Raw genomic sequence first — 11,468 nt, 5'->3', positions numbered from 1 at the left:
CCGCGGAGGCGCTGGCGCGCGCCGCGGACAGGGAGGAGCGGGCGCGCCTCGACGCCGTATCGCACCTGCGCAGGCCGCCCGCCGTGCCCGACGAGCTCTTCGGCGTCGCCCTCGAGATGCACCGCGCTCTCGCCGCCTTTCCACTGCCGGGAGCAGAAGCGCGACGCCACGCGGCTCATCGAGCTCGACGCGCTCCACGCGCTCTTCGACGACCTCATCCAGCGCGCGTCGCAGTGCGTGCCATCCAGCTCCACCTCCACCCGCGCCGCGCCGCGCATCACTGCGTCCGCGGCAGCTGCGAGCGCGGCCTCGTCCTCCGCGTCGTCGTCGTCGGCGGTGGCTGCGGGCAGCAACGCCGACCGCTACTCTTCGACGGGCACTAATGGGTTCAGTGCGGCGAGGACGGCAACGGGCACGGGGCGCGTCTCCATGGATGACAGCTACGTCAAGAAGGCCAAGGCCGCAGTATGGGATGACGGGGTTGTGGCAGCGAGCTCTCATATGCCACGAGGAGCTGTTGCAGCAAACTCGGTGGCAGCTCGAGGGGATGGCGGTTACGGTGAGCCCATCCTACCTTGCTCCCATCCTTTCTTGCTCTGTTTTGTTACCAAATTTGTGATTCAGTGGAGTGCTTAGATGTACTGCAATGGAAACTGTTAGCATTTAGAGTTATTTTTCCATTGTACACGTTAGCATTTATAGTTTTATTGAGTTAAATTGGAAGCATATGCATTGTTCCGTTGTACGTTATTATGCGTTTACGACAAAGTGGAAGTTCTTTAGCTATCAACTAGTCCATAATTTGGGTTTACGACAAAAAGGAAGCTCCTTAGCTATCAACTATCCATAATTTGGGTGGATAACCGAATGACCCTTGGAAGTATGTGCGTATTGATTGATTCTTTGCTTTTGCAGGAGACAACGATGAGAAATTGACCCTCATTAAGCTAGCTAGCATGATTGAAGTTGCTGCAAAGAAAGGCTCTCGTGATCTCAACCTCCAAGGCAAACTCATGAACCAGATTGAATGGCTGCCTGATTCAATTGGAAAGCTCACTGGGCTTGTTACCCTTGATATTTCGGAGAATCGGATCTTGGCTTTGCCAGATGCTATTGGGAGACTTTCTTCTTTGGCCAAGCTGGACCTTCATTCCAATCGAATTGCTCAGCTCCCGGAGTCGATTGGGGATCTCTGCAATTTGATATATCTCGACCTGAGGGGTAATCAGCTTGCATCATTGCCCTCTACTCTTGGCAGGCTGGTAAAGCTTGAGGAGCTTGATGTGAGTGTGAACCATCTTACCTCACTCCCTGATTCAATTGGGAGCCTTGCACGTCTGAAGAAGTTAATCGTCGAGACAAACAACCTTGATGAGCTGCCATACACTATTGGTCAGTGTGTTTCACTGGTAGAATTGCGGGCAGGCTATAATCACCTCAAGGCCCTCCCAGAGGCTGTTGGAAAGCTAGAGTCTCTGGAGATACTCTCTGTGCGGTACAACAGTATCAGGGGGCTCCCAACAACAATGGCATCTCTCACAAAGCTGAAGGAGCTTGATGCAAGTTTCAATGAGCTCGAGTCTATTCCTGAGAACTTCTGCTTTGTTACTTCTCTTGTTAAACTGAATGTCGGGAACAATTTCGCTGACCTGCAATACTTGCCTCGTTCCATTGGCAACCTTGAGATGCTGGAAGAGTTGGATATAAGCAATAATCAGATTAGGGTGTTTCCAGATTCTTTTGGAAATCTGCAGCGTCTCCGTGTTCTCCGCGCAGAAGAGAACCCTCTACAAGTGCCACCAAGAGATGTAGCTTTAAAGGGAGCTCAGGTGATTTTTACTTGCTTTTCTTGAACTATATATTAGCGGCCATTTGCCAGACTGTCAGAGTTTGTTCATTGGCATTTTCTTTTCCTTTTTGTCATATTTTGTAGGCTGCTGTTCAATACATGACTGAACATGTTGCCAAGAGAGCCACAAGGTCACAACCGACGAAGACAAAGAAGACTTGGGCTCAGTTCTGCTTTTTCTCCAGGCCTAACAAAAGAAAGCACGACCGGATAGACACTGCATCATGATTTATTTGGAGATTGGCGACATAAACTGTTATTTTCATCCCTCACTTCTGCAGAAGTACAAATGGGTGCATCCTCTTCGATTGCTACCATTGTGAGTATGGGTCAACAAGATGTGATGCCCAGAGCTTTCCCTTCAACAATGCTGCAGCTGTCTTCTGTCAAACCAAAATGGTCAGGTTTCATAAACCTGCTCACTCTCCTTTCCGCCAGGCCAACTCAACTTCGAATAACCCCCAGAAGATCCCTACTTCAGCTAAAGAATCCAGAAGTTGTGTAGTCACTCGGCCTTTTTTATGGCCGAGTGCAGCTGAGTAAAGAGAACAAGGCTGCTGAATTTCGTTAGCCTGCTGCGCAACTTGTCAATATGAAAAATATACATGCATCCACTGAAACTAAGACTTTGTTTTTTTATAGAATTTGCTTTTGGAGAGCATTTTTCTTTCTTTCTTTCTTTGACAATGTGTTCTTTTAAAGTTTCGAAGATAGGACCAAGATCCGCAAGATACCAGATGGTTGGATTGAGAATTAGTACAGTCAAAGTCTTACGGATATGCTGGTCTAACTTTATTTCCTTTTTGTAATCCTTACTGTTCAATGCATTCTGAACAGTTTTCTTGTAACTTATTTAAGTGTACAATCCTTCTGGAGAGATTCAGAAAACACAACATTTTGCATGTCCTGTTTCGTTACTCCTATTTGGTAGTATGATTCTTTCCTCTCTTGTAACATGGTGCATTCAAAAGACTCCCGAATCTGTTTGCAGCCTGAACAATACCAGCATTGGTATACCAGCAAATTCAATCTGACTGTTTTTTATCCAAGCAAGTTGTTTTTTTCTTTTGTTAACCTGTTCAGCATTGGGTTTCAGATAACTAGATGGTGATGAGTTATAGTGGCTCGATTTCCACATCAGTTTGCCACATCAATGATCGCTCCCATGGTCCCACCCGAGCATGCCACCGCCCACCGGCAAAACCGGTCACCTGATCATGCTTTCTTCCAGGGCGCAGCAGCTACTGCTTTGATCGCTGTCCACGATGGAAGCCATGCATGATAGCTCTGTCTCTATGGAGGAGAACATGCGAGCTTGGATGCCAGCTACTACTGCACACTGATCCATGATAGCTCCGTCTCCGTGCGTTTCCATGGAGAAGGGGAGATTTGGGATCATGGGAAGCTTCCAAGGCTTGCATGGCGATGCTCCAGCATGATGTGATGCAAACATTATTGCTGGCTGCTGACTTCTCCGCATTGTCACGTTCAGAATAATTTGCAGATTAGATCATCTTCCAGGATCCAATAACTAATCATCTGTGACAGAGCCAGACTGCCAACAGTGCCATGGAGCTGGCGGGCAGTGGGCCCCCTTCATTTGCTGGCATATTAAACTCATAAAATTCTGATATAGAACTTGTAATTTAAGCAAACTCATATCCTGGCAATCATCCTGGATGTATCATGCAGAAATGTATGGTGAAACTGGCCGGATTCTACATGTTCGGCTAGTTACATGAATAAAATCTGTAGGGTTTAGTAAGTAGTAACCAAACATAACATGTAACATGCAATACAAAACAGGAATGGGAACATGAGACCTTTTGAGACGAAAATAGGAGAACTAGATCAAGGACGGCATGATAAGATATCGACACATGCAGTTACTCCCTCCGTTCCAAATTGTAGGTCGTTTTAGCTTTTTTAATTCAGAGATATTATTATGCATCTAGATAGTGTATATCTAGTTGCATAATAATATATATGAATCTAGAAAAATCAAAACGACCTGCAATTTGGAATGGAAGGAGTTAGATAATTGGTGGTGGTGTTGTGGGTCCTGGCATGCAGAATTGCGGATGGACAACAACAAATCAAGGATGATGGACGAACGACCTGCAAATGGGGGCGGTGTTGTGTGGTCCACCCAACCACGAGGAAGCGCCAAACTGCAGCATTGTGTTTCTCATCAGCAGAAGGTAGTGAGTTATATTGCAGTACATGATGTTTGTGCAAAACTGATGTAATTTGAATGTACACGTAACACATCATATGCTATCTTTACATCTAAGGGTTAGTTTGGCCAGACTCCTTGGAGCTTCGGCTCTTGCACTGTAGCATGTCAGGAGGTCCAGGGGTAGGAGCCGGAGCCGGATGAGCTACAACTCCTCCGGTGGCTGTGAGAGGGAGGGAGAGGAGAGAGAAAAATGGCTCAGGTGAACAGTGTCGCTACAATAGATGAACAGTAGCACGTCATAAGGAGCTGGAGCCACGAGGAGTTGGGCCCTTATTCGAATAGCCTTCGATACAGGAAACATATCAAGCTAAAGAGATCTTAATTTAACACCTGATCTGAAGGTATTTGGGGCCGGGGGTATAATCTGAATGCATACAAGTTTTCCACATGATCGAGTTAGTGATTACCCGAAGTAACATGGTCCCAGCAGAGCATGCAACAGGCAAATCAATCTTGATTTATTCCATCCAGGAAACAGCAGCCACTGCTCGTCACTATTCTTGATAGCTACGTCTCCATGGATAAGAGCACACGGAAGCTTGCAAGCCTTGCCTTTGGATGCCAGCTACTGCAGGTAGCTGCTAAAAGATCCATATATACTATATGATAGTTCTATATCTCCAAATGGCAATCTAAACAGAATCAATATATGACTAGTGACTAATTTAACGTCCTGATTCTACACCCATAGAAACTCTCTCCGTGATGCTGGAATTCTCTGTACCTTGATAACCCCGGAGTTGACCGAAGATGAACTCTCCAAGCAAGCTGTCCAACTCTTCAGGATCCTTATGTGCCCATGGATGATGCAAGACCTTCCTCAACCTATCAAGCTTATCTGCAACTTCCTTCATTGATGGTCTATTCACGCCACACATCTCCAAGCATTGCCTAGCTAAGTCGGCAATCTCAAGAATCTCCACATTCTCGTCATTCTTGATCTCATCATCTAGGATATCCTCTAGCTTGTTCTCCTTCATTGCATCTAGAAAAACCACAGATAGGCTCTTCTCATGCTCAGATGCTTTGAGGTTGAGTGCCTTCTTGCGTGTGAGCAACTCCAAGAGAACAACCCCAAAGCTGTATACATCACTCTTATCTGTTAATTGGCAAGTTTGCATGTATTCTGGGTCAAGGTAGCCACAAGTTCCTTGAACCAGCGTTACAAACTGTGACTCGTCGCTTGGTGCTAGAATCGATGCACCGAAGTCAGATACTTTTGCTGTGAAGTCACCATTCAAGAGGATGTTGGTGGACTTGACATCACCATGTATGATCGGTGGAGATGCACAGGAATGAAGGTAAACTAAGGCTTCTGCAGACTCATGAGCAATCCTTACACGAGTGTCCAAGGAAATGTGTCCGCTATGGTTGCCATGGATGAGATGGAACAATGTACCATTTGGGATGAACTCATACACCAGCATGGGGACTTCAACTTCCAAGCAACAACCGAGGAGCTTTACGATATTCTTGTGGTTGATCTGGGATAGGATTAGCATCTCCTTAGCGAATTCTTTCTTTTGTTGCTCATCAATTATCATGCATCTTTTCACAGCTACTTCTGCATTGCTCTTCAATAATCCCTTATAGACTTTTCCATGGCCCCCATGGCCAATGACTTGTTGCTCTGCAAACCTATTTGTGGCTTCCTGCAGTTCTTCTTCAGAGAATATTTTGAATGGAACTCCTTGTTGTGACTTCATTTCCTGGAATAGCAGTAGGCCACCATGTTGTTGAAAATACTTCTGTTTAATGCATTGTAGCTTTCGTCTTTCTCGGATCGAGTATGCACAAGTGATGGCAACCACAAGAACCACAAGTCCAATGCTTGCACCTACATGATTATACAAACTTAGCACTTGGATCACAAGTCAAACACATAGTGCAAATGTTGCAACCTACCAACAACTGGTGCCATCCAGGTTGACTTCTTATCTTCCACGCAAACGCTACCAATCATGCTTTTCCCTCGTGGGCATGAACAGGTGAAACTCCCCGGTGTATTTTTGCAAATTCCAACACACGGGTAAGTAACATTGTCTAGGCACTCATCGATATCTGAAATTTCACAAAATGTTAGGTTAATCTTATTTTTTTTATTGTGAAGCAAAACTTTGGTTGAAAACTTGAAATATGTCCTTTGAGCACTGTGTCTTCGTGAGAAGGAAAATAATCGACATGGAGATGATCAGATGAACCTGTGCATCCGCCGATGATGTAAGGGTTGCCTTCGTATCCACTGGAGCACTTACAGGCGTAGCCCGCATCATTCATGATACAATGGCTATGGTTGCTAACACATGCATAGGGCGTGTTCTTGTTGATTTTGGCTTCTTCACATGTATTCTGTGTAATCGCCCATTCCATCACAGTTGGTTTCTGTGAGCCCTCGATGTCATAGAACATTGTCGAGTTGAGGTAGGTGGTGCTGAAGTTGAAGGCTTCATTTGCGATCACACCAACATAATTACAAGGGGTTGTCCACCATTTTTTGTCGGTGGTGTTGTACAAAATATTGAAAAAGCCCTTATAATACCGGACTCCTCTCTGGAGATTCGCATGGCAGCACCCAGCACCGGAACATGAGCCGTTCTTGGGGCTTGTATCGTCGCATGTTGACATGCAGCCGAATATGTACTGTAAGTGTTGCGCAGCGACACAGGATTTTCATATCAACTAGCTGCTACTCCCTCCGTCCCAAATTTTAGATCGTTTTGTTATTTTAAGATTCATATATGCACATATCTAGATACATAAAAAACAATAAGCTTAAAAAAAGTTAAAATGATATATATATATAATTTGGGACGGAAGAGTAAGTTAATATCGTCGTCTAGAGAACTATACATGGGTATCAAAAGATTACTTACATCGTTGCTTCGTATGTAGGCAAAACTATTGCACCCGAGGACGGTGACTTTGTTATCGTCCGCCGATACCACGAAGGGGGTGTTGGTTAGGTTGATCCACGCGTTGTCGTATATCATCTTGTTCGTGGACTGGTTGTAGCACTGCCGCGAGATGTAAGTCTTCGTCCAGGCCTTGTTATCCTTCACGGAGATCTTGGTCACCTCCACCTTGTTCCATAACAGCTTGGTGGCGCCGCCTACAGTCGAGCAGTTGAGATGAAAGCCGCGGTGGATCGCGCACTGTCTTTCCAAGCCATACGGGTACGGGACCTCGACATCGCCGCACCACGCTACGTTTGCACAGCCTGGGCTCCGTGCCGCCGCGACGTCGCCGGCGGCGAGCACCCACACGGCCACCGAAAGGCAGAGGAGAATTAGAAGCTGTGCGAACTCCATGGTGCGGACTACAGAGAGGTAGTGCTCGCTGCTCAAAATATGTGTCCCAGGGTGCTTGCGACTTGCGAGGGATCTTCTCTGGTTGTTGTCTTGTTGACGCTGGGCATAGTAGCCAGGATAATATAGGCTAATAGGCAGGTAACCTGTTAACTAGTGATTTGTGAACTCCTGGTCCTGCCGTCCTGGGATACGCCAAGTACTACGGACTGACCCATTCTTTTTCGTGACTTAACTGAAAGAGCTCCGCTCCTCGGGTCAGGGTCAAAATTGTTGGTGCGTCAGAAGCAGGCGAGATGTCACTCCGTATACGGTATACCTGCCACATCGTAGCAGCTCCCAGAGACTTATGGTTTGTCGTCAGAGCCGAGTTCAGAACCGGTCGTCGAAACCTACCCTGCTAAAATTTGGAGTGTCAAAATTACTGTGACAGCACTATAGTACTATGTAGCGTTTCGTTTGTATTTGTGAATTATTGTCCAAATATTGATTAATTAGGCTCAAAAAATTCGTCTCGCAAAGTACAACAAAACTGTGCAATTAGTTTTTAATTTCATCTACATTTAGTACTCCATGCATGTACCGCAAGTTTGATGTGATGGGGAATCTTCTTTTTGCATAGTGTTAAAGTTGGGATTTAGGGATGAACTAAACAAGGGCCTAGGCGCGCCATGCATTTTTGTCATAAGGAACCTTCTTATGTCATCAGCTACGTAATGCCCCACGGTCAGTCGTATAGAACATTCAATGATGATAAGGCAGTACCTTTTGACACCTTCGTTTGGATTACTCATTCTTTAGTTTTACTGTAAAGAACTTGGATCATTTGTTTAGACTAGTAGGAAAAATGTCCGCAAAGTGATCGTTGATGGTGTTAACGCGAAGAGTTGGAAATGGAAGCCTCGTCGGCTTGCAAAGAAAAGTTGATCTTTTTAACCTCCGTCTCCGTGCGTGTGGGTCAGGGGCAGCTTGTTAAATTGGTACAGACGAAGAGGAGCATTGGCCTTAAATAACCATCGACGATGTCAAACTTTTCAGTATGAAAAGCTAGATATTAAAAAAACAGTGAACTAGTCGAGTAACTTTCGGAAAACTGCAAGCTCAGAAAAGCTCAGTTTATATATGAAGCTAGAAAGATCAGTTTTATAAGCTTTTTTAATTTTTAGAGCTTAGAAAATTAAACACATCTTCTAAAAGTCAGTGTTGGTTTTTAAAAAGAAAAACTAAGAGCAACTTTTCAGAAAAGTTCAAAAGCTACAGCTCAAACAAACAGACCCTTACTCCCCTCGACATCCAAAAGGTGTTGTCCTTGTGTCCATGTGTGGTTTAGTCGAATCATGGGACCTTGAGGCCGGGCGGGCGAGACCAACAATGGGTGATTAAATCAACAATCGTCGAGCTAATTTAGGCCGTCGGCGTTCCTGCCGGGCATGTCGATCGCCGCCTTGTGCAACGCCGTATTCATGTTGGTCCTGGCCTGGTGTATATGCTGGCCGCCGCCGCGGCCTCCACATTTATCGATGCAACTCATCATATTTGTGTCTATGTAAAATTAAGGGTAAGAGATTGTCAATAACAAAAGCTCGGTACGTGATTCAGGGGGCGGTGGGGGATTTACATGAACATGAGAGCAGCTGATCAAGATGTCTTTCTTGGATTACACGAAAACTTGATTAAGGAATGAATGATTTTTTTAGAATTTTTGAATGGTCGCCGCTAATTTACGGAGAGGCTGTAAATTAGACGGATTGCACGATTACACTGTGTTGACACCCAAAAGTGGCAGGTCTAGGTAGATCTAATCAGATCTATTTAGACCGGTCTTCCAACCGGTCAGACCGGTTTGGGGAAAGTTTCTAAAATACAAATTGGACTTCACCATGGCGTAGATCTCGTCGAGACGATCAAAATGCCCTTGGGAAGATCAGCACCCCGTGCAGACAGGTCAGACCGGCTGACCCCACTGGTCAGACCAGTTGGATCAAAGTGCCCCAAATGAAAATTGTACTTTACCATGGTGTAGATCTCGTCGATACGATCGAAATGCATATATGGAACATCTGATTTGGACTTCAGATGAGAGAGTTATGCCCTTAGGAAGATCAACACCCCGTGTAGACAACCGGCTGACCCCACCGGTCAGACCGGTTGGATCAAAGTGCTCCAAATGAAGATTGAACTCCACCATTGTGTATATCTCATCGAGTAGATCAAGATTCATATATAGAACGTCTGATTTGAAGTTCGGACGAGGGAGATACAACCTTTGCAAGATCTGCACCCTGGCAAACCGGTTAGACCGGTTGCCCGGCCCGGTCTGACCGGTCTGGCTCTGTGTAATCCGAGTAGGAGTTGTAATTTAGCATGATTTGTATTAGGGTTTCGACTCCTGTATGGGGAAGACCTTTCCTTCTTATAAATATAAAGGGATTCAACCAATTGAGGACATCCAACCCAATCGACAAAAATCAATCTACTATTTTGTATCTTTTCCTTTATTCTTTGCACAAACTTTTCCAATCCCATGTGTTGTTCTTCTTCTATCTCCATGGCATAAAGAGACGCTCTAGGTGGCCTGTCGATTCTAGAGCAACCCTACGTGCACCTGCCTCGATAGGATCCTTCCCGGGCAAGCGTTCAAAGGTCTACCGTCGGCCTACCCGACAACCGGTCAGACCGGTCTCTGTAACCGGTCAGATCGGCCTGCGCTGAGGTGCTGCAGTGAGCCCCTCCGCGTGCCGCACGGTCATGTGCGTTCATGTGTTGGTCCAAAAAAGCATCAACACATTTTGACGACTCCGCTGGGGAACAAGAATCTGGCCGTCACGACTGATCCATCAACCCCTAGCAACATGATGTCATGTAAAGAATTTCGTATGAAATATTGGCAGGAATTCGATCTGGCTGCTGAAAAGTTGCTTCTATCATGTTACCATCTAACTAATCAAGGCGTCGTCAAGATAAAGGAGTTGCAGCCGCCGTCCACTATCGACACATTGAAAGAGATGCAATCCTCGGGTACTCTATCTGATGCTCTATCCAACTTTGTGAATTTTTATCTCAAGTCTGTGAATGATAAAGAGGATAGTTCAGATTCAATTCATCTTAGTCAAAAATCAGCTATTGAAAAGCCGACTGATGATATTAATGATCCTTACAAAAATTTGCCAACTTGTGATGTTGTTGGTCGAGAAACAAGTCAGCAGTCTCAAGCTGAAGTTGTTGACCCAAAAACCCCTAGCAAGAGCATGGAGATTATATCTAGTGTTTCGACCCTCGGGGGTAACAAAACAAATCTAAAGGTGCCGGTTCTATCGAGACCAGTCTGATCGGTTTGCAAACTGATCGAACCGCTTCTTCTGGAGTTTCACAAAATAAATTAAAATCAAAGATGGTTAAACCCAAGAAGCCCGAGATGGGAAAACTGTTGAATCCAAAGGCCGTAGCAAGCGTCAAAAGGAAAAGCTGAAGTCACAGAAGCTTCCGGCTAAATCCTCAAAACAAAAGGATATCAAACATGCTAGTCAGCCTAAAAATTCCAAACACTCAAAATCTTCTCCAAGAGAGAAGTTCCATGATTGTAATCGGCATTGGAATAATTTTCCTACGTCAACCTCGTTTAGTTCACATGGATCACCTACCTCTGTACCGTGGGAGGCTTACTTTAATATGCCTTATTCTTATCCATCATGGTATTGTAACTCGTATATGTCGTCGCTTCCTAGATGTTTTTATCCATATTATATTGCACATAGTGAGCCGACAATCAGTGAGTCATCACCCATACATAATGATCGTTTTGATCAAAAAAATCAGTTTATACAGAAAATAAGCGTAAGTGATCAAGCAAGTCTATCGTGTCAAAAAGGATGGTAGATTAAATCAAAATTCAGACTTGACATTAGACATAGAAAAGCCAAACATTGAAGAATCATCGGCTAGTCTTGCTGATCAAGTTGTCCCCAATGATAAGCATATTTCAAACAGAATAGCTGAACAACAACTAGATTTGGCTGGGGGGCAAGATGATCTCAAAGTGACTGGTTCTGAAGGAACCGGTCTAACCGGTGTCCAA

General features: G+C 45.0%; 2 protein-coding genes across 2 annotated transcripts; one reads left to right on the top strand and one right to left on the bottom strand.

The window, feature by feature from the left end:
• Nucleotides 1-6: 6 nt before the first annotated feature.
• Nucleotides 7-2,803, top strand: LOC101776277 (plant intracellular Ras-group-related LRR protein 4). The gene is made up of 3 exons (XM_004974784.4): nt 7-559; nt 916-1,829; nt 1,934-2,803. The coding sequence occupies exons 1-3, from the start codon at nt 430-432 to the stop codon at nt 2,075-2,077; spliced, it is 1,188 nt and encodes a 395-aa protein (XP_004974841.2). The 5' UTR covers nt 7-429; the 3' UTR covers nt 2,078-2,803.
• A 1,492-nt stretch (nt 2,804-4,295) lies between these two features.
• On the bottom strand, nt 4,296-7,467 carry LOC101784368 (putative wall-associated receptor kinase-like 16). The gene is made up of 4 exons (XM_004973825.3): nt 6,962-7,467; nt 6,290-6,728; nt 5,994-6,149; nt 4,296-5,925 (listed from the first exon to the last, which is right to left on the bottom strand). The coding sequence occupies exons 1-4, from the start codon at nt 7,394-7,396 to the stop codon at nt 4,754-4,756; spliced, it is 2,202 nt and encodes a 733-aa protein (XP_004973882.1). The 5' UTR covers nt 7,397-7,467; the 3' UTR covers nt 4,296-4,753.
• Between the last annotated feature and the right edge of the window lie 4,001 nt (nt 7,468-11,468).

Source organism: Setaria italica, chromosome VI (assembly GCF_000263155.2).
Source record: "Setaria italica strain Yugu1 chromosome VI, Setaria_italica_v2.0, whole genome shotgun sequence".
Lineage (NCBI taxonomy): Eukaryota > Viridiplantae > Streptophyta > Magnoliopsida > Poales > Poaceae > Setaria > Setaria italica.
Note: the sequence above shows the minus strand (reverse complement) of the source record. Positions and strands in the feature narration are given on the sequence as shown.

What these genes read in the sequence shown, in the direction of transcription:
- LOC101776277 (XM_004974784.4), top strand. Translation starts at nt 430, where the DNA reads ATGGATGACAGCTACGTCAAGAAGGCCAAGGCCGCAGTATGGGATGAC. An exon ending in TCGAGGGGATGGCGGTTACG is followed by an intron (nt 560 to 915) that starts GTGAGCCCATCC and finishes TTGCTTTTGCAG; the next exon opens with GAGACAACGATGAGAAATTG. An exon ending in TAGCTTTAAAGGGAGCTCAG is followed by an intron (nt 1,830 to 1,933) that starts GTGATTTTTACT and finishes CATATTTTGTAG; the next exon opens with GCTGCTGTTCAATACATGAC.
- LOC101784368 (XM_004973825.3), bottom strand. Translation starts at nt 7,396, where the DNA reads ATGGAGTTCGCACAGCTTCTAATTCTCCTCTGCCTTTCGGTGGCCGTG. An exon ending in CATCATCGGCGGATGCACAG is followed by an intron (nt 6,150 to 6,289) that starts GTTCATCTGATC and finishes GTGAAATTTCAG; the next exon opens with ATATCGATGAGTGCCTAGAC. An exon ending in CTGGATGGCACCAGTTGTTG is followed by an intron (nt 5,926 to 5,993) that starts GTAGGTTGCAAC and finishes ATAATCATGTAG; the next exon opens with GTGCAAGCATTGGACTTGTG.